The sequence below is a fragment of the Trachemys scripta genome, chromosome 4 (genome assembly GCF_013100865.1).
Source record: "Trachemys scripta elegans isolate TJP31775 chromosome 4, CAS_Tse_1.0, whole genome shotgun sequence".
Taxonomy (NCBI): domain Eukaryota; kingdom Metazoa; phylum Chordata; order Testudines; family Emydidae; genus Trachemys; species Trachemys scripta.
In genome coordinates, this window is record NC_048301.1 from 15,636,203 (window position 1) to 15,659,761 (window position 23,559).

At 37.8% G+C, this 23,559-nt stretch overlaps 1 protein-coding gene across 6 annotated transcripts in view; it reads right to left on the bottom strand.

Annotated features, from left to right (window-relative positions):
• PPP2R5E (protein phosphatase 2 regulatory subunit B'epsilon) overlaps positions 1–23,559 on the bottom strand; it is a 108,406-nt gene that overhangs the window by 7,677 nt on the left and 77,170 nt on the right. For 4 of the 6 annotated variants that reach the window (XM_034767828.1, XM_034767827.1, XM_034767832.1 and 1 more), the window contains exons 4-11: positions 14,615–14,716; positions 12,247–12,339; positions 5,471–5,601; positions 5,316–5,375; positions 4,572–4,680; positions 3,547–3,600; positions 3,392–3,442; positions 1,700–1,819 (exon numbers count right to left, since the gene is read on the bottom strand). In XM_034767828.1, the coding sequence (XP_034623719.1) occupies positions 1,700–1,819; positions 3,392–3,442; positions 3,547–3,600; positions 4,572–4,680; positions 5,316–5,375; positions 5,471–5,601; positions 12,247–12,339; positions 14,615–14,716 (720 nt within the window). Of the gene's footprint in view, positions 1–1,699; positions 1,820–3,391; positions 3,443–3,546; positions 3,601–4,571; positions 4,681–5,315; positions 5,376–5,470; positions 5,602–12,246; positions 12,340–14,614; positions 14,717–16,367; positions 16,498–23,559 lie in introns of those variants that run through there. The other 2 variants (XM_034767833.1, XM_034767829.1) reach the window with 2 other exon arrangements.

The following is a 23,559-nucleotide window of genomic DNA, read 5'->3' on the forward strand; positions in this document are numbered from 1 at the left end:
AAAATCAGTTATCTACAAATTTGTTATATTTTACAGAAAACATGCCACAAAACAAATAGCGTCAGAGTCAATCAATAGGTTATTAGTTTCTAAATGAAATTTTTATTTTATCCAGGGCATAACTTGCTTTAATGTAAGGTGGTCTTTTAAAGTAAATATAAAATAAATTTAAAACATGATTAATATTAAAATTAATGTGTAAGTATTCAGTGTCTGATTTCATTGTAATTTCTTATTTGGTGAAAGGTTACGTATGAACTAAAATCTATTTGGATCACTTTTATGGTCAGAGTCATACGCCCTGAACCCAGGGTAAGTGCAGAGTACCTGCTGCGGCTTGCTTCAAATCCTTGTCTTCCAGAGAAATCAAAGGGAGCCAAGAGTATGAAGTATCTCACAAGAGGTGCTTAACACTTGGCAGGATCAAAGCCCAGGGCAAGAGGGGGTTGGGCTAAGATGGCTTTACACTAGGATTGCATCCTCCTGATTCTAGGATACTCTAGGGGCTGGAGCAGTTGCTGGGATAATTCAGACTGCCCTGGGGGGCTGTCTGAGTTGCAGCAGCCTCCATGCCTACCCGGACAGGTAAGGAGAACTGCTCAGAATCACTGAAGCACTGCATCCTGTCTCCCTGCCTCTAACATGCCCTTTCCCCCAACCCACCTTAGCCCTCCTTTACTTGAGATGCAAGTTTTGTGGTGTTATGTGAATGGACTCTAAGATAGGGTTACCATATTCAAACATTTAAAAAAGAGGACACTCCACGGGGCCCCGGTCCCGCCCCCGGCCCTGCCCTCAGCCCCACCCCTTCTCCCCCCCATTCCAACCCCTTCCCCAAAGTCTCTGCCCCAACTCTGCCCCCTCCTCTGAGCACCCCGCATTCCCCCTCCTCCCTCCCACTCTTATCTTGGTTGGGGGTTGCTAAGTGCTTCCCTGCTCCCCACTCGCCCCGCAGCCCCTGCAGCCTCTATGCCCTTGCTTGCCTGCCCTGCTCCTCCTCGCCCTGCAGCCTCTGCACCCCCCCGCCCCTGCAGCCTCTGTGCCCCCTGCTCCCCACTCGCCCTGCAGCCTCTGCACCCCCCCGCTCCTGCAGCCTCTGTGCCCCCTGCTCCCCACTCGCCCTGCAGCCTCTGCACCCCCCCACACCTGCAGCCTCTGTGCCCCCTGCTCCCCACTCACCCTGCAGCCTCTACACCCTCCCCCCACTGCCGCCTGCCCTGCAGGCTCCATGTGGACTAAACACTTCCGGGCTGCTCTGTGGGGGAGGAAGGAGCGGGGGAGGGGGAGGGACTCTGGCTGCTAGAGGCCCTAGTGGCTGCGAGCGGCTTTCAGTCTGGCCAGGCGTCCAATCAGCCGCGCCGCACTCCGCAGGAGGGGAAATCCCGGACATTTCTACTTAATTAGAAATCCCCCCTGGACGGCCATTTAAGGCTGAAAAAGCTGGACATGTCCGGGGAAACCCAGACGGATGGTAACCCTACTCTAAGATCTCACCCTTGGAGTCTCATCTTTTTTCTATTTCAATCTTCCCTGAGTGTAGGTACTGCTACTGTAACAAACCCGTCCATGGATATACAAATAGTAAATATGTTCGAATCAGTACAATGCAAACTCAGCATTTAGGCATTCGTTTTGTATATTCACAAGATCTTAGAAACTATATTCCTGTTTTAAAAAAAAATGTACTTGTATTACTGACCTGAAAATGAGGACTAGAAACACACTTGGCAATTTGTTTAAATAAAGGTTCCTGAATTTTGACAAATTGTGAAGGTTCAATCACATCCAAGATCTCCTCCAGCTCCCCAAGGAACATGACCTAGACACAAGTAATTGTTAAATTCAGAACTCCTCAACTCTTGTATTTGCAATTTATCGGCTAAGTTTTCAAACAGGTCTCAACCCATCCTCTAATTCTACAGGCACAAACAACAGAATGTAGTCATCCTCTTTATTTACTGATGAAGTCAGATAGTTAAGGTATCTAAATTTCAGGATTTGCCCCCACAATTAACAGCAGGTGGGGATCAAGTTTTTAAAATGTTGCACTTTAAGACTAAACACAATTATTAGCTCAGTGGTTTGAACATTGGCCTGCTAAACCCAGGGTTGTGAGTTCAATCCTTGAGGAGGGAATTGGGGTTTAAAAAAAAAAATCTGTCTGGGGATTTGTCCTGCTTTGAGCAGGGGGTTGGACTAGATGATCTCCTGAGGTCCCCTCCAACCCTGATATTCTATGAAACAACGGGAACCAGTTTTTGTAGCTCCTTCGCAATGAACTTAGAGCTAACCATAGTTGTATTCATACAGAAATAGGTATGTTTCTGTAGGTTACAAGTGCTATAACCCCCCACAATTTAGGCCCTAATCCTGCACACACCTTTCATATCCATATGACATATTTGTTCCTCTGGGGACAGGGAGGTTCAAATGACTCTGAAGTGCTGAGGGATTTGTGAAACAGTAATGGGTGCAAAGTGGGAGAGTGAACATAAGTAAGAGGGAGAAGACAAGACTACATTCGAATCATGGTTAAAAAATCTTTGACCTGCAAGGTGTTGAACATCCTCAACTTCTATTAGCTTCCATTCTCAGCATCTCCTAGTATTAAATCCCAAACTGAGTGATTAATTCTATACTCAGTAGTTCCTGGATCTTGCCTCTGATCTATTATTATTTGCTGAACACCAACACATGCTTAGTGTTCTATTTACAGCTTATAATGCATGGTCTTTGCCCTAAGGAATTTACAGATGACACTGTGCACCTGGGGTGAATTCCTGGTCCCAGTGAACACAATGGCAAAACTCTCATTGACTTCAATGGGCCAGGATTTTACCCTGGTAATTAAAGGATCCATCTTTAATTGCTTGTCTTTGGGGACCAATTTTCAAACAAAGATGCTCTTGTTGTGCCCATAAATATCAGTGTGTAAACTCAGATTTGCAAAATCAGGTAATCATGCAACTAATTGCCAATCTATGTTAGAAGCTAAAAATACCTCTAGCCCACCTCTGAAAATGTAGGCTTGACACAAACTGCTGCAATTTCTAATATAATTTTCCACATAATTCCGCAACATTCACTTTTGCTCTCTTTACGTGAAGGGTCACTCCCTTGTGAAAGAACACTTATATTGGCATACTACAATATAATGCTTAACTTGCCAACAGAGATGATAACTATCATCAGCTTAACACCTCTCTTTATTGTCAAAATTATGTCCAACACAGGACAATCTGAACACAAAAATCCACAATAGCATTTAAGAGTTGTCTATAGTATTTACCTGAAACTCTCTGGATGTTCCTGGGAGAAAAGTATCTTTAACATTTATCTGTAGAACTATCAAACTCCTTTACTGAAGTCTTAACAGCAACATAGAACTTACCTCTTTCTGACTGCAGGTTTTTGGCCAGAATTTCATTAAACCTCTAATGACCTGAATTACAAATAAGAAAGCAAATTTTACATAAAATTTTACAATTTCACAGCTGGGAAATCTGGATGTTTAAGATATATTAAAAAAAAAACAAAAATATTTACTGGCTCTGTGAGTGAAGGATCTTTCTCCAGAAACTGTACTATACAATATGCCAGCTGTGAAGGGGAAAAAAATATATACACATGAAATTATGACATTTTTACTGAGAACTCAAAAGACATGTTCAGTATTAAAAAGAACAGAGAATCAGAACAGTTCATTATGCATCTTATTCTAAATTGTAAATCCTATTTTAAACCGTGAGTCAGGGGAATTTGCAACTGCATCCAAGCTGCAGTTAACAGCAAAGAACAAAGAAACAAACAAAAAGTGAAGAAAGAATACGTCCAAGTACATTTTGAAACCATTTGAACTTTATGGGTTCCAACTGTACTCATGTAAGCAACATTTTGAAAGGCTCATTGTTCTGCGAATGTATTTCTTTTACACTTTTGGCAGCATCAGCATCACGACGACTTACATGAGATGAGCCAACACGGCCAAAAATTGGCATAAAAGACTAAGAAAACGAGGCCAGAGTGCAGAAATTAGGATCGATTTAGAGCCAAAGTGCAGAGAGGGTGAGTGTGTAAAGAATTACCAAGATAAAAAGACTAGACAGATGAGTAAAGAATTACCAAGATAGAAAGACTAGACAGATGACAGTGCAAGAGACAAAAACAACTGAGACCTCTCTGGCTGCAGAATCAGGGCCTGGATGAGTGGGGAAGACAGCTCATTAGAGGGGAAGAAAGATTGGGAGCCTGAAGAAAGCCTACAGAGTTTCAGTGCTAGACAATATCTTACAGGTATATAAAGGTTATCTGAAACCCAGAGATCTATCTATATATATCTAAATCTAGCTATACATTCCACCAGATTTATTCTACAAAATGCATTAAGTCTACCAAATACTTATCGGTTTCATTTTTATTCCACATGACAAAAGTTTTCTGCGGTGGGTTTTTTTTTTTTTTTTTTTTTTTTTCCATTTAGAAGATTTTTTTGGCTAAGCAAAAGATTTCCAAAGCAATCAAGCATACTGTTTTGTTTTAACCAAGCAGAAAATGTTTTTTATAATTTCTACCTGTGCATGGAAGAGTGATAAACTCCTGACAGTATGTAAAGGAATCAGCACCTTCACCAGAAACTGTTTATGCTCTGCTTTAAGAGGTAAAGCAAAACCATTGATAATACTAGAAATAAGAAAAGAAACATTGATTAGCGACATCACAGAAAATTTACCTGTGGTCTGAACAAGTAGTTTTTATCAAAGTAAAGTAATTACACAAGACAGACTGACTGCAGGTATTATCCTAATATGTGCTGAACCTTTGCACTAGCCACTGTTCAAGGTACAGTTCATTCTAGTCATTGCTATATAGTAGTTACGCTCTGACATGAGAATAACTATGTGATCAGTCATATCGTTTTGTTGCCTAATATGAATGACCTTACCTATTTGGTTGGTAAATTAATGAGTTTAAGGTGCTCTTTGGTAACTGACAGTTGAACTAACTACAATTAGACTGATTAGCAACACACTGAAACCAACACACTAATAACTGTTTAGTGTGCTCAAACAAAATTTGCAATGTACAAGTCAGAATGAAGTGCACAAGGACCAATGTAAGAAAGGATTGTGCTTTGTAATGTGCACACAATAAAATCCTCTTTGCAAAGAGGTATGCTAAGACTTAATCTGTGCTTAAAGTTAAGCACGTGCACAAGTCTGTTTTCAGGATCAGAGCTTAGGGTTATATTTTTCATTGACCCCTGAAATTTTCAGCATAGCTGCCTGAGATGGCTTATTATATAAAGGTTCATTTACCTTCCTAATATTTCCAGCAGTTCAGCTACACCATTGAAGTGTTCAGTTTCATAAACAAACCTATCAAATAAAGTTAAAAATTTTTAATAAATAAATAAATATTTAGTTTCTCAAAACATTTATAACCCAACAACTGTTTCCCCCCCAAAACTTACCGTAGAAAAATATTGTTAATCTGTTTTCGGATAAATGCTCTAAGACCAAGAAATTTGCCGTAAATTCTGTGTAAGACCGTTTTTAGGTAGTCTCGTTCTCGAGGGTCTTCACTGTCAAACAGCTCCAAAAGCTATTGTAAAAGAAAACGTAATTTAAGAAACAGATGACTCATAAGAAATGTGAATTGGCTTTATTTTAAAAATCTTATACAGTTTACATACAATGAGCTAGATTGCATATGTGTGAGGGCACACAACTGTCACAAAAATTTGTTGCTTTCATTCTTAACAAAAATAAAATAAATACACAATAAAAACTCTGTATTAAAAGAATTAAAATCTAAATAAATTAAAATAAAACTTTTGACAAATACAGAAACTGAAAAGGAGCTAATTAAACTCAAAAGGAGTCAACATAAAGATGAGGTATTCAGTCAACTGTGTGAATACCAGCCAATGCACTCTGTAGAAAATGTATTGTGGAGTGTTTATAACTCAAGTTGCCACAGTCGAGCCTGTAAATATATGAAAGCATTTATCAATTATTCCAATGCTTTCTTGTTAAGCAGAGGACTTGGACTGGTGACATTCCAGAGATGGTAAAAAAAAAAAAAAAAAAAAAAGAGTTTAGTTGCAAAATATGAATACCAATTCATTAACACAGTCATGTCAATTTAATGCCCAAAATCTTTAAGGGCCTGAACTGAGACAGGCATACACTGTACATATATGTAATGCATGACTTTTGAGCCCACTTGTGTTTTATGAACACTACCAATTCTCTCAAGTTGTTTTTTCTATTTTTAATTAAATTTCAAACCTTTTAAAGAAACAGTTTGACTAGTGTCTGGTTGGGGCTTTAAATATTATCCTCTAAGGAAGAGCTTCCCTTTCCCTATTGCTTCCATCACCTCTCCTACATGCATCACTCCCACCACCCACAGCTGTTTACGGTTCTGTATGTATACTTTATCTTATGTTGATTTCACAGTGGTTGCACTTAAAAAGTTTCTTTGATTCTACAATCTATCGGTTTGAGAGATAATCTCAGTGCTTAATATGGGGAATACCAATAAAACTGGTGAGCTCTCACAAATCAGAGATTTTTTTTTTTTTTTCCAAGTGCACCTATGGTATGCTCCTTGTTGCTGTGACCTTGTTTTTCTTAATTGTGTCTAAAATGTCACACCACCACCTTTGATCTGAACAACAATAACTACAATAATAATAAATATGTGCAGATATAGCAGTGTTACAGACAATGTATAGTTAGTGGAGGGAAAAATCTAATAAAATGTAATATTTACATTATAGAAAATAGTAATCTAAAAATAGTTAAAGAAACTGTATAATTGGGCTCCTGACTTTAGTCAGCCACAAGAAATTGCAGACACTATCAAAAGTTCTCTAAAAAAGGAAAAGGCAAATCACAGTTTAAATAGATCCTTTTCAGCTGTTCAGTGAATATTAATTAACATATGGTTTTAGGGCAAGTTACTGTATATACTTAGAAGGAAAAAACAGCACAATCATATTATCATTGGCAAAAAAACATTAAACTCTGACCTCAGGAGTATAATATTCTTATTTTTAAGAAGACATATCTCAGCGGATAGTGGAAGCTAAAACACGACAACAGTGTGTTGTCAAAACAAAGTGGAGGGGGGGGACCTACCAAGGTAAGCTATAGAGTGAAAAGAAAAATAATTCAATATGACAATTCAAAACACACTTCAGAACATAGGAAAGGCTTCCAGAAGAAAGCAAGTGTTTAGAGCCTTGGCAATTGAAATCATCTGCTCTGACGGTACTAGACAGGGGATTTGGAGTGAAATAAAAAAAAAATAGATAAGGAAATCTAAAAGTGACAAAAATAAATAAAGCAGTGTATTGCTGACAACTAGGAGGAGTTGTCTGCCATTTGTACAAAATACAAAGACTGTTCTCCAAAGAGCTGTGTCTGTTAATCAAAAGCTACCAGTGGAAACAAAACATTAATTAGAATGGTAGAAAACAAATTCAAATTGCCTTAGATTTACTGAATAGTTACTTGTGTTTGAGAGTACTGTACTTATTAACTGTCCCTTCAATATAAAAACTTTAGTTACTTGGGCCCAGATTTTTAAAGGTATTTCAGAATTGCTTCACTCAGCACTGCAACGCCTAACTGATTTAGGAGCCTAAATCTCATTTTCTTAAATGAGTTAGGCACCTAGGAGTCCAAATCCCATCAACTATTAATGGAATTTTGGCTTTTAAGCGCCAAAATCACGTTTGAGAGTGATATTTAGGCTCCTAAATCAGTTTGGCTTTGCAACATGAGCTCAGGAATGCCTAAATACCTTTAAAAATCTGGACCCTGATCACATAATACTTGTAATTCAAGGCTCTAATCCTGTAAAGAGATGCATACGTGCAGGTCACTTTGCCTGGACAGAGACTAAACATTGATAGGGCTCTGCACAGGGATCACCCTGCAACTATCTTTGCAGGATTGGGGTCTTTTATGACAGATGCTTGTAATGAGATGACTCACCATTAATTTACATGTTCCTACGGAACTAAAATATTAAAGTCTGGTATACTCGATCATTATAAATAGCTGAATATAACCCCCATCCTACACACACACACAAAAATCACAACTTTAAACAATTTTTACAATCAAAGGTCAACAACAGATAAGCCAATCTTATCAGATTTCAATTAGGTGTCTTTTTAAGATAACATCTTGATTTTTAGTTTACATATTTGATATGGACTGCCTTTTATCCAGAACACCCTCCGCCCCCAAATTTGTAATTTGACACTTCTCTCATAGTGATGGAAGGTTCTAACAATTTTAAAATAATATTGCTCTCTTTTACAAGGCAAACACCGCATGTATCAAATCTCTTATCTGTAGAAATTAAGGTAATCTGAATCATCAATTCTAATGATCAGATTTCAGATGAGTGGAAACAAGTATGTCACAGGCCCCATTTCATAGTCACATACAGCTGGAAAGGTGGACTGATATAAGTAGTAAAATAATAATTTTTTCGATAATCTTAGTGATGTGTGTTCAATATTGCAGATTCCCCATGACCCCAGACTCTTGTACTTGCACTGATTTCATTCTATTCTATACTACGTAAGTTCTTGTACTGCCATCATCACTGTAATATCTGAGTGCCTTCCACTAGCGCGTTATAAAAAGTGACTAACAACTGTCACATGAGGTTCATTCTCTGTCTCAACCTTTCCTCAAGGGGAAAACTGTACGTGCAAAGTAGTAGTATGTTTTGGCAGAGTTTTTTGCTCTGTGTTTACATAAGAGAAGGAGTGCATATTGCAGTTAGAATGAAAGGTGGTGAGGTCTGTGACAGTCTTTAATTTGTGGGAGTTTGTTCCACAGTCTTAGACTGGCCACTGCAAAAATTCTGTCTCCTGCACAGGTGAGCTTTACCCTTGTCGCATAATTGCCATCATAGTCCTGAACACCTTTATGGGTGAAGGCTGTTTTACTGTAACTTCTCTTATCTCTATGGCACCTGTTTCACTATTTATTCTGCATCGACATATTGCACATTTTCTTTTCAACAACGATCCCGGCATTCTCCTTGTACAATTCAGGGTATAAAAGAGAGTGAAGATAGGTACATGTTCAAGACCTGTGGTTTAGAACATTCAAGTCTGTGACAGATGCATGAGAGCTTCCTAACTGTTTTACTGCTTTGGATAGTTCCATAGCTTGTGATGATTAATACAGTATTCCCTGCATTGAGGGATATGAAATGGCAATTTAATGAGGGAAATTATGAGTTTTGTCAGCTGCCCTAGAGAGGTTATACACAAAATCACTATGTTGAATTAGTTCTGCCCTAAAAGAAAAAAACAAAACCCCACCAAATTACACATACATAAATAACTGCCTTCCCTTCCAAAAAATTCTGAATATCAGCTAAGGTAGAAAATAGCTGGAAATGTTGCAGATACAACAGGATTTTAACTTTTTGATTGCAAATTGGTTGTACAGGCAAAATGTTTAGATTTTCAGTTTCATTGCACATATCCTCTTGGGAAACGTTGTTTAGGCTTGTCAGTATCAATTTCAATTACAGGGCTCAAAACATAGTAAAAAGACATATTCTGATATATGATGTCCAATTTGTCTTTAGGTTTTAACAAAATAAAGGGTTATTTTTACGGACAGGTTGAATGATTTCCATAATTTGCATGATTATTATGATACCTTTATACTAATTATAACTAGAAATGTGAAGTACAAATTGCTAAAGAGATACCTAGAGCAGAACATATGGGTATGGGATACTTAATTGTTATGTCTCTTAGCAACCTCTGCCTTACATTTCAGAATAGAGGTAAGCCATCTTTTGAAATGAAATGTTACTCTCTAAACATCCAATGACACAGCACTAGGTTTGTAAATACTGTACATATAAAAAGTGACTGGTATTTTTCTCATTCTGAAATTAAAGCCATTCCTCACTAGGACTAACTTAATTAAAGTTTCTCAAATTTTAAAAACAAATTCAACAATGAAAACGTAAGTAAAAGAATGTCATAGGTTAAAATTACCATGGAACAATATTTATTGAACAGGTTGAATTTTATAAAAGTTTCAGTTGCTGTCTAGTATAAATGTCTTACAGTAATCTAATAAATCCTTATAAAGTTATAATTCTAAAACCAAACTGACCTTAAATATACGATTGTAAGTGCAATATGGCTTTAATAGGCCAGTCAATTTTAAATGCGAAATTTACTTTTTACAAATTGAGGCCTACTTGTGATTTAGACAAAACATTCATTTGAATTAATACTCATTCTATCTAAAAAAGGTACACAGCTATTTTTAAGAAGTCTATCACCTAAACCACACGGCAAGAATAATCTGATTCTCAACAGGCATTGTGATATACTGTCTCATACATATTTAAATGTGTACTATATCTCGTTTTAAAGTCCCTCTCCTAATAGTTACCACTCTTTCATTCGGTATACCATTATGGATGACCAGACGCCGAAACCCTTCTTTTGATCCACATTCGTACCCTAGTGCAACATTATGAAAGGCTGACAAGGGTGAGTGTCCCGAGGAAGAAGCATGAAGGATAAGCATACCTAGAATGCTGGGTAAGGGTAGAAACATACAACAAGAGTACAGAAGCAATGTTTCTCTAAAATGAAGAGTAGGGCACCAGGATTCTCTCCACAATGATTTGGCTAGGTCTGAAGGGAAAAGAAGTGAACAGTCGTCTCATATCAAATATCCCCTAAAGAAAGCCTTGAAGCAGAGCCTCACCTCCTCTGAGAATTTCTGAAGAGATATTAAAGTTTTGTAGCAATATGTGATTTAAAATACCCCTACCCCACAGTCTTTCAGAGTGACCTTCTTAGAGTTTGCTAAGGAATGGAGATGGGACTTCATCACAGCAGCAATTATTCCCCATTCTCTCCAGGAGACTCCCCTACCTAAAAGGGGGGGGGGGGAGAAAGGGAATGAAAAATGATGCTTTTTTTGGCCCTGGGGTGGAAGAAACTATTGTGGGGGTTAGGGGAAGAAAGGGCTCTCTTGGGAAGCTTTTTCGGAGAATCCTTCCTAGGCTGTTGATCATGGATGAAAAGTCTCACTCATGAAGATGTGTGGGAAAGAGATCCTGGGAAAGGCAAAGTATCTCCTATCACTTCTAGCATGACCCCTATCTACCTCTTGGTCCTCCTAGAGGTTCTCTTTCTGGTTGTATTCAGAGATTCCACACAAGTCCATGGTGGGAGAGAGAAGCACGAAAGACAAATGGACCCACTGTTGAAAGTTGTAGGGAAGAGGCAAAGTAGAGTACTTTCAGGTCGTCTGCCTGGAGAAAGTTTTCTTTGCCTTGCCATATTATGCAAAGCTTTGCTGAGGTGTGGAAGAAAGCTAGTTCCTCAGAAAGCACAGGGAAGCCAACCTGCACAACAGGAAGACAAAGAACTAGGTGCAGAACTCCAGACTGGCTACCATTGGCGGGACTGATGGCCTCCCCAGTTGAGTCATGCTGGCGGCAACCACATCATGAAGATAAAACTTCCATTCTTTGACAATTTAGTTCTTTTCCTCCATTATTGATACTTCCCTTCCTGTGCTTCTAACAGACCTTGAACTTAACATGGTCTTTAGATTTATTTCCACCATAACCACCGCATCATCAGTGTTTTCAGTACAGCTCTAGGAAAGAGAGTTTTCTTAATGAACTTTTGCCCTTTCTGCCAGCTCTCAAACCGCTATTGAGCCAGAATGAGAAAATATTTCCATATTTTAAAAGTGATATTTTAACAATTTTAAAGCCAGTCAAATTTCAGGCATAAACAATCTCTATGTAATAGGTTTTTTTATACTCTATAAACACTATTTAGGTTTTTGCACTCTATGGCCAAACCTTTACTTTTTAACTGCCACAATTTCAATTGAGTTATACGACTTGTAAATCAAATTTCTTAAGTGAGTTAACAAAAAAAAAAATGGAGACAAAATTAAATGATGGCTAGACAGTCTCAGTCCAATGCCAGAAGGCACCACTGTGGATCACCTAGTCGGAACTTCTGTGATGGATCGATATTCCTCCCTTTGCTGGTCTGAATCTCTTTTACTGTTACCCACTTACCCGTTATTGTGGAAAGGTGAAAGAATTACACATTCTACTTTCGAATAAACTGGTTTTAGGAATAAAAAAATCATTAATATTAAGTATCAAAAGCATGCTGACAATTTTAAAGAAAATGAGCCTGCTTACCTGTAATACAAATTTCTGATCTATGTACTTTTTGGCAATGCTAGGTTGGAATTCTTGGCTTTCCAAAAATCGTATGAAAAACTCATAAACAAGCTGCAAGAAACAAAATCACAGTTTATTCTATGATTTTATTTTACTTTTATTTGTAAAAAGTTTCCCAGCTTTTTTCCCTAATGCACTAGAATAGAAAATGCTTATGTTTTGAAAGACCTTATGGATTTTTTTTTTTAATTTATCAAGGTGTAACTTTAGAGCTAGAATTAATTACATGATCATAACGTGTTTATCTTGCTCATTTGACCCTAAATCAGAGGAATTTCATCTTGATTCCCACTAAGAACAGGCATTATCATCTTGTAATGCTTGTTCATTGGGTTGTACAGCTTTCTGGAGTAATTGGCAAGCACATTCTCACTGTCCTCCGTACTCCTGAAATCATACAAAATAAAGCCATTATGATTTTGAGAGGGTGGTGAAACAGTATGGAAACATTTAATTGTAATTAGAAACTGTTCGCTGTAGCATTCTGCTACAGATTGAAACACTGCAGACTAATGCAGAATGGGATTTAATCAGGAGTCTCCAATTCTCTGAGGAGAATTAGCCCTGGACTAGAGATACTTGCTCTCTCAAAAGTCCATCTCTGCCTATATAATTCAGAAGGGACTGCAACTGACCAGACTCATTCAGATAGTATATAACAAGCATGTAACAAGGCAAAAGGAAGCAAAGTGCAACAGATATTATCTAGCTCTCTTAGGAAAGCAGCTATGATCTGCCGGTAGACAGATGAGTTGTAGACTGCTGTCAATTCTCCCTATCACACCTTTCCTAGGAGACCAACCATTTTAAAGTGTGCTCCCTTCCAGTTTTTGAAAGGATAAATATTGGCGTTGAGGGAAAAAGACAAGCTAAAAATGAATTTAAAAGGAATCTACAGCTTTTCCATGCAAACTCCCCTATAACATGATACTGTGGTTGCTTTGCCTTACTGAGAGTCAATGATTTCTTCTAAATGCTTCTTAAAGGAAACAACAGGGAGGTCGGAGGTAAGGAAAAGTGCAAGAATGCTATATAATTCAATAGTAGGTCAACAGGAAAGCACTTCTATCAACTCCCTGACAAGTAGTGAGGTTAGTTTTACTACGTAAACCATCTATTTTCTAAGAAAATCTATAGCCGCTCCCCTCCCTATCATGCTGACCAATATTGTCTCATTGTTTCCTTGTACTCTGCCATCTGTCTGTATCCATCTGTTGTCTTGACTTATACTTACATTGTAAACTCTTTGTGGCCAGAACTGTCTTTTTGTTCTGTGTCTGTACAGCGCCTAGCATCCCAAGGGATTAAATACACTATAGTATTTTTGTACTTTTAAGTACAAAAGGAGAAAGGAGACAGTTTCTAAATTATGGGATGAGACTATTGTGTGACTTATCAAATCTCTCATAGCCAGAGTTAGAGCCCTGCATAAAAGTTTCAAACCAGTTTCTTACTCTAGGTAGAGATCAATCATACCCTTGTACTCAGAGCAACTCCCAGATTCCTCTCTCTCTCTGGTGTTCAGGCTCTGACTTGTTCTAAACTGGAGAGAGGAGAACCCAATTTCCCTGTAGCATAAATGGACATAGCCCCTTTGATATCAATGGAAAGTAGACCTACTTCTGCCAGGGCTAAATTTGGCCCAGAAGCTTCTAAAGCTTCTGACCCTCTCTGTGAAATGAGTTTGTTTTCCTGTACGTTAAAGATATTTGGCACTGGTATTTGAAGGCATACTTATACATCCCACAAGGAGGATGTATAGCAGAGAGAGTATACTCTGCTCGGAATTCTTGAAGGCAAGGCTATATATTGTTAGGAAGGAAAAGGGAAGTAGACTAACATTTATATTCTCCCTCATCTTCCTGATTAGCAACAAGGGCTCATGCATGCTTCTTCTGCATAGTAGCAATTTTCTAATGGCCCAGCAGAGCAAAACTGACTAGGATGACATTAGTTTCATTCCACTGCTCCTGCTGAAGCTGCTAAGAAGTACTGTGTACAAGTGCAGCACAGGTGCAAGTCTCCACAATAATTTTTTTTTAATGCAGTGAAGGAGAACAAGAAAATGTGGGCCATTCTCAGTCCTGAGCTGAATTTAAGTCCCTGACTTGATCAGGAAGACCCTGAAAACATTATAAAGGCTCTTCTATCTTCATAGGTACTCCAGCTGTAGTAAAGAGCAGTGTTAGGAAGGTATAACAATGATTTCTATATCTCATGAACCAATTCAAATGTGATTCACAGATTTACAGACGGTGTAGGGAAACATCACACATCAAGCAGTGATACAGATTTGTTCTCAGATTATATTTAATCATTTTAATACCTGTAAATGTGGCCATGATGCCTCAAGGGTGGGTTCATCTTCTTCTGGATCAAATTCATTGCTGTCACTGGGAGGGAGAGTTCTAAATATATTGCAAGATACCTAAAAAGCAAAAGAAAAGAAAATTAAGAGCTGTTTCTGAAATAGTAGTCATTTCCAGACACCAGAACTCTGTATAAACTCTGTTTATGTATACTCTATATATCCACTATGGATGTCAGACTGGCAGCACTTTTGCCTAATTCACATTAGAAATTGTGCAGTACTAAGTAACCTAATGAACTTGTTGCCTGCCACTGTCTCCTCTTCCTTAAAAAACTTTGTCCCTTCTTCACAATGGTGTTCCAAGAGCACCTCACAGGCTGCCATTTCACTGATTGCCTCTGTTTCTCCCTTGAAGAGCCCTTCATCTCCTTACTCCCAGCCCAGCTGAGCAAAATTCAAACAAAGGGCAGTAATCTGAAAGGTCTAGGGCATGGGTATTTAGAATCAATAGGAATGAACTATAAGCAGATGTAAAAATATGAGAGTTTGCATATAACCTTGTTATTTTCCTTCATGCAGAGAGATTACTGGGATGTATCAGGGAGTCTCACCTGCCATAGTTTCTAGTGTCTCTGCACACTTAGTACTAAATTGTATATTTGGCATAAATTGGGGGCAATAAATAATATTTGCTTGTCACTTATCACATATTTTAGTTCATGGAGGTTTTGTTCTACTTAAACCTAATTAGAAGTGCTTTGCTGAGACTGCCTGGCTTACTGAGGCAGCTTTTCTGGGTTAATTACACTACTAAATGTGGTTTATAGCTTTGTACAACAGCTAGGATAAATTACAATCTTTTCCCCATTCTTTGGTGTTCATCCCAGACCTAACTGGGTTGTCAAATAGGTGAAAACAGCAGCATGTTATGTCCTGATCCAGTCTATACATGATTCCCACTGGTCCCCTTTATCCTCTCTGGATAAACTAAGCAGAGGTTTTATTGAAGGTTATGAGATACAAAATGACTCTTTCTTCAACATTCTTGTCTCTGTACCTAGCTTTTTACTCTTGTAATTCAGCAACCTGTGATAAATCAGAAGAAAGTTTCAAAAGTAGATCTGCAAGTTATATTTTCAGCATATTGGTAATTTAACATGCAGAATTACTTTAATGTCAAAAGCATAAAAACAATCAATACGTTAAAGGCAGCATGAAGTACACTTCAGTTCACAAATTATAAGAGGTACTAGTAAAAGATTTAACTACGAAAAAAGAAAAGAAAGTGGAACAAGGAAAAAAGCAGGAAGGTTGAAACAGTGCAAGACAGCGAGGGACACTCGTAAACAGAACAAAGAGAAGAAAAAAGGAGTGTCAGTAACAACTGAGGGAGAAGGATTAATAAAGCAATCAGTGAGTGAAAGTGTGGAACAGAGGAAACCGGTGGGCTTATGACTGGACTTTCTTCTTCTCACCACAAGAGGGTGTGTTTTGCTACAGTAATAGTGAAGCACAGTGACTTTTAATGAAGCTTTTATGGTATACACAAATCTTTGCTTCCAGTCACATGGCATTCAACATTGGTGATTAGTAGCGTGCACCCTGTTATGTGATAGTAGATATTGGATTCAATGTATACTTGCTAACTGGTTACTAGCATTTATCATGAGTCATTCTCCATGTGAGCTTTGGGGATTTTGGGGGGTTTATTTTGGGGGGGACAGAGAGGTTATTGTTTTTTACGTTCAATTTGGTACTGTTCACTTACAAGATCCTCCATGACACAGTTTCCAGTCTCATCTGGATCATAAATCAAATAGATACTCCAGGTAAGCAGAAAGACATGTAATGTAGTCCTGCCCTCTCTCTCTACTGTATCTAACATCAGACACAGTCACACAGCTAGAAAGGGAGCAGATCAGCAGTCAATGGAGGATATAACCAGCGTTGAGAGTTGTTTCTCTGTAACTGTGTACAAGGCAAAGGAAGAAGAAGATAAACCCCTGAGGATCAGTTCAGGATATTAAAAAAAAGGAGAAATTTATTTTACTGGTGCCTGGGTGCTGGCCATCTGGGATACTGCAATATTATACTCCAAAGAATTTTTAATTAATACTTAAAGTTGAAAAATCCCAGCCTTCCCATGACCTGGACCAGAATGGGGTGGTGGCATAACAAAAGAAAGAGTCAGCAGCTATAGTTAATTCTTCTGTAAGTTCATTTGTAAGAAATAAGCAAACTTCTTTGCCAATTTAATCTATATTTTAATTGATCAGATTTATCATCAGACCCAAGAAAGCAAGAGTTAAATAAGAATGATTATTTTAAAAACTTTACAACAACAATTACAAGTTAGGGCAAGACAAAGGCCTAACTGGAGGTTTTGATAAATGCCTCAAGTCAGCAAGCATTAGAGCTCCAATAAGGAACAGAAATCATCAGAAGTTGGTCAGTGTTGCTTCTTATAACTGCCACTTTGAAGCCAGAATTCCTGTGTGTTACCCTTTCCATTGATACACTGACAGGACTCAACAGTTTTATTTCTTTCCGGGCTGATAGCTCACTAGTCCTAATTGAAAGAACACCCCTCAAGTGCATTTTGTCATTTCTCAGTCAGTTCTTTTTAGGGAATGTTAATTCTCTGTATTCAGAGAAAGATTTGCAAACAGAAATAAACTGAGATAGGTTTTAGATTTAATTAGACTCAGGAGACCACATAAATAATCAGAGTAGCGGATCTATTTTCACCCTCTGCTTTGACTAAATGATAAATTACAAAATTTAAAAAAATCAATTAGAGTGGACCTTAATTCACGTCATATTTTAAACCAACTAATAACAAATATGTGATCTAAATACAGTGGTCCAACTAGTGTAACTCCACTGATTTCAATGAATGGGATGTAGTCATCCCATCATTTTAGTCAACATATTAAATTCAAGTTCTATTTTAAACTAAGCTTCAAAACTAAGGGTTCAAAAAAGAATTAGTTAAGTTCATGGAGGACAGGTTCATTAATGGCTATTAGCCAATATCAGGGATGCAATCCCATGCTTTGGGTGTCCCTAAACCTTTAACTCAGTGGTGGGCAATCTGCAGTCCATCAGGGTAAGCTGATTGTGGGTCGCGAGACATTTTGCAGATGAGCAGCCCGCCACTTCCTGCAGCTCCCATTGGCCAGGAACAGCGAACTGCAGCCCCTGGGAGCTGTGGGGGGCCGTGTCCGCGGACAGTCTACGTCCGCAAAATGTCTCGCGGCCCACAATCAGCTTATCCTGATGGGCCACAGGTTGCCTATCACTGCTCTAACTACTAGAAGCTGGGACTGAATGACAGGGGATGGGTCACTCGATAAATTGCCCTCGTCTGTTCACTCCCTCTGAAGCATCTGGCATCAGCAACAGCTGGAGGATAGGATACTGGGCAAGATGGATGATTTGTCTGACCCAGTATGGCCAGTCTTATGTTAAGCTAAAAAAATATACAACGTATTTAGACTTATCAGCTGCCCTTTCTTTGGATAACTATGTCTTTTTTAAAAAACGATTTCTGTACAGACATTGAATCAAACTTTCTCAATTCTGACAACAGCATTTCCTTATTAACATACTATTGTTAAAGGCAAAGCAAATTAAATTTCATGGATCATGGGATATTTAATGTCCAACTAATTTTACTTAAATTAAGATCTCATTTTAGTTATACCGAATGATGCTAGGTTTCCAAAGAGCGATCAAGAACTCAAGATACCTGCATTTTTCTTTATTATTCAAAACATGCTCGCACATGTCAAACCTTATATATCGAGTCAAAGCAATTCATTCATCAAAGTTGCATGTCAAGATGGAATCATTTAATTATTATTCATAAATTTATTATAGCAGTGTTATCTAGTATCACTATAGTTATGCCAGTATTTCCATTACAAACCCACATTTGTGGGCAACATACCACATCACTGGGAAAGTACTTATTGATCCACTGTTAACAAAGCATCTGCACAGTTCTAAATATTGTATGCAACACTTGTACTGAAAAATTACAACCTATTCCGAGTACATGGAAGCCATAAACAGGGTTACTGAAAAAAATGGGTGCTCACTGTTTTATTATTCTTTAGTACTTGATGAGATGAGGACACGCAATGGGCAGAGTTTGAGAGCATAAAACAACTATTTGGGTGCTGAAATCACATTTTTGAAAGAGAATACAAGTAACCTATCTTGCAACTCTAAAAGAGACTGGGCAAGACTGAGTGCACATATCTTCCCACTACCAGTAAATAGCAAGTGTTAACTAGTTAAAAATAATGGTAAGTTAAAAGAGAAAGCACTATATTTCAGAATCAAAAGCTAGATAAGAGGGTCTGATCTGTAGGAAATGAAGTAAGTGTAAGTCCTACACATACAGGGCCTGGACCTTTTAAAAAGGAAAACAAATATTGACGCACTTATCTGTGCTGACTGCTGGAGCAAGAAGTGGGAGAAAAAGGTTTTAGCCACAACTAGTTAAAGGCCAATACTGGCAACCTGAATACTGTAAGCTTATTACAAAAGCAAAATTATTTTTGAATAAGCATATACTGTAAAGTCCAACTAAAGGCTGAGTGCCACATGCATAAAATGCATCCAAATCCACTTGTGCATGCAAGAAAGAGAGTAGGTAAGAGTAAGTTAAAGTAAAGGTACAACCACAACTGAAAAAGATGTGTAGTTTCCTTTAATTTTTCTTGTCCACATTAGGAATGAAGAAGTTGATGTTATAAACAGAGGCAAAATGTAGATGTCTTGGTCAAGAGAACAGACAGACAAGTTATCCTGATGGTGAAGAGTTCCAATTGTCATTAAACTGATGTCCAAAAGTAATCATAAGTTTAAAAAGATAACATGAACTGTTACAGTAGGCACCTCCTTTTTAACATCAATGCCGGGGGGGCACTGAAGTGCGCCAATCCTTGGAACATACTGTACTTCTTCTAGGTATCACACAAAGGATTGAAATGCAGGCAACTGAAAGAATGAAGACTACTACTGCATGAATCACAACACAGTGTAAGAGTTCATTTACAGGTAGCATCAATTCACAGCCTGCTTATTAGTCTGGAGCTGTTGAGATATAGATCTTTGACAATACAGTAGAATGGCTTCAAAGTAGAGCTGCATGGAGAAAAAAAGGGAAAATCTGTTTCAAAACTTTTTCCAAGATACTTCACCACAATCATTTTCTTTTCTTTTTTTTTTTTTTTTTTTTTTTTTTTAAAATTTCAGCCCACTCTAATTTTAAAAAAAAAAGGTGGGGGGAGTAAATTTCAAATAAAAAATTTCCTGATTTTTTTCTAATTTAGAAATTGACAAAATATTGACCAGCTCTACCGATCAACCACTGCAATGTAACTCTGAATATATATTAATAGGCAATATGTTGCAAGATTTTACCAAGATACTTGTACCTGAAATTACTTTTTAAATACCAAACAGAACCTGTCTGAAGTTAGGGCTGAATGCCCACAAAAAAAAACAAACACAAAAAAACCAAAACCTTTTCAAGTTAAGTCTCCCCTACCCCACCAAACTAGAGCATGGCATACATTGTCCCAAGTTCCCACAAAACTTATTGCTTGTACCTGGCTGTAACTAAAAATGTCAGACTGAGCTCAATTTCAATTTATTTTAATAGTTTGTACTTCATTTTTTCTGAATTGGGTGCATGCCAAACTTTATCCTGAAATGAAATGGGAGTTCGGACTAAGTAAACCAAACAGATCCTTAAATATATTGTCACTGCAGTAGAAACATATAGGAGTCTAAATTCTCCCATTAGTGATAGGGGAATTTACATCTTCTCTCATCATCCCCTGTTGTAAATGGGAGATAGACCCCCTCAAAATATATAAATATAGCATGTACACAGTAACTTGTGCATACATATTATAAATATCTGAAGCCATTCTGACTGGATAAGCCCATAACTTGATGGGAAAGAGACACCGTACTTAACAGATTGTGAACCTTTTCATGTTTGCACCAGTCCACACAAATAACTACACTTTTCAAACTTTACTATTTTATTTTTTCACTATTACGACTGAGTGATGGAACACCTTGCTATCTGCTATGCAACTGGCACATGGTAAAGTGACTAAATTTGGAGTTGCATGATCTTGAGAAATTAGGCGATATCACAAGACATATTTCAAACTGCAAATAGCTGAAGGAAAAAAATACTTCAATTCAACCCAGTACACTTGAAAAAATGAAATAAAAATACTGAAAAAAGGAAGATTCTCGTTACACTTGCATACATATACAAACGATAAGTATTTAAACATTGAAAGAGCTACCATGGACTTCAAAATCATATTTCATTTTTTTAGCTATGATTGTAAGTAGGGCTGTCAATTAATCGCAGTTAACTCAAAAAAATTAATCGTGATTAATTGCACTTATAACAACAGAATACCAACTGAAATGTATTTCATATTTTTGGATGTTTTTCTACAATTTTCAATATTGATTTAAATTACAACACAGAATACAAAGTGCATAGTGCTCACTTTATATTATTTTTTATTACAAATATATGCACTGTAAAAATGATAACCAAAAAAACAGTATTTTTCAATTCACCTCATACAAGTACTGAAGTGCAATCTCTTTATCGTGAAAGTGTAACTTACAAATGCAGATTTTTTTTGGTTACATAACTGAACTCAAAACCAAAACAGTGTAAAACTTTAGAGTCTACAAGTCCACTCAGTCCTACTTCTTATTCTGCCAATCGCGAAGACAAACAAGTTAGTTTACAGTGACAGGAGATACTGCTGACTGCTTCTTATTTACAATGTCATCTGAAAATGAGAAGAGGCGTTCACATAGCACCTGTAGCCGTCACTGCAAGGTATTTACATGCCAGATATGCTAAACATTTGTATGCCCCTTCATGCTTCAGCCACCATTCCAGAGGACATGCTTCCATGCTGATGATGCTCATTAAAAAAATAATGTGTCAATTAAATTAGTGACTGAACTCCTTGGGGGGAGAATTGTTTGCCTCCTGACCTGCTTTACCCGCATTCTGCATATATTTCATGTTATAGCAGTCTTGGATGATGACCCAGCACATGTTAGTTTTAAGAACACTTTCCCAGCAGATTTGACAAAACGCAAAGAAGGTACCAATGCGAGATTTCTAAAAATAGCTACAGCGCTCGACCCAAGGTTTAAGAATCTGAAGTGCCGTCCAAAATCTGAAAGGGACGAGGTGTGGAGCATGCTTTTAGAAGTCTTAAAAGAGCAACACACTGATGCGAAAATTACAGAACCCAAACCACCAAAAAAGAAAATCAACCTTCTACTGGTGGCCTCTGACTCAGATGATGAAAATTAACATACATCAGTACGCACTGCTTTGGAATGTTATCAAGCAGAACCCATCATCAGCATGGAAGCATGTCCTCTGCAATGGTGATTGAAGCATGAAGGAATATATGAATCTTTAGCGCATATGGCATGTAAATATCTTGGAACACCAGCTACAACAGTGCTATGCGAACGCCTGTTCTCACTTTCAGGTGACATTGTAAACAAGAAACAGGCAGCATTATCCCCTGCAACTTGTAACCAACCTTGTTTGTCTGAGTGATTGGCTGACCAAGAAGTAGGATTGAGTGGACTTGTAGGCTCTAAAGTTTTACATTGTTTTATTTTTGAATGCAGTTTTTTTGTACATAATTCTAAATTTGTAAGTTCAACTTTCATGATAAAGAGATTGCACTACAATACTTGTATGAGATGAATTGAAAAATAATTTTTTTTTACAGTGCAAATATTTGTAATAAAAAATAAATCTGAGCACTGTACACTTTGTATTCTGCATTTAATTGAAACTAATATATTTGAAAATGTAGTAAACATCCAAAAATATTTAAAATAAATGGTATTTATTGTTATTTAACGGCGCCATTAATTTTAATTGCGCTACTAATCATGATTAATTGTTTTAATCGCTTGACAGCCCTAATTGTAACAATTGAAGTTACAGTAACTGTAAGAGCTGGTTACTTACCTGTAACAGGAGTTTCTTCAAGATGTGTGGTCCTATCTGTATTCCACTGTGGGTTAAGCATGTGCACCATGTGCCTTGAGCTGGAGAATTTGAAAGTAATGCCTGCTATGTGATCAAGAAAGCTATGTGACTGAGTAGGGACAGATGTGTTTTGAGCGGTACTTGAGGGCTACTTGTGACATGAACTATGATATTGTTCATGGTCTGAAACCTGTCCATGGGCAGGTATGCCTTTGCAATGATAAAATTTAGAATTGTCATGATGAAGTCCAGAGATTATGTGGGGGGTGAGAACAGATTTTTCTATATTTATGCAGACTCCCAAAGAAGAGAGAAGATGTTGCATCATGGAGTTGCACTTCGCAGCAGGAAGAGCACTCCTTGCTGAATCAAGCAGATATATGGGGGGATTCCCCAGCCTGGGTCTGATGGGGGCCTCCTGGCCTTCTCTATGAAGTATTTGTGGAGACAAAGTTCCCACCCATCTTGGGTACAGCTAAAGAACTATCAGCATATACTGTACCTTGCCACAATGTGAGCTTCCCCAAGGCAGTACATGCAGCACTGGTGGTCATCAGTGACTGAGAAGGATCACGGGCAGGATTTTGCAACAAGGAGCCAGTTGTTGAGGTACAGGAAGAAAATGATGCCATGACATCTGACATGGGCCACAACAACTGAGAATACCTTGGTAAAGACTTTGGGGGCGGTTACTATTCCAAAAGGGAGTACTCTACTGAAAATAATCAGATAAATCTGAGAAAGCATCTGTGGGCGGGTTGAACATCTATGTGAAAGTAGGTGTCCTTCATATCCACAGTTATGAACCACATGCCCTTTTTTAAAGATGGAATTATTGCTGCCAATATGACCATGCAAAATCTGAGTTTGAGAA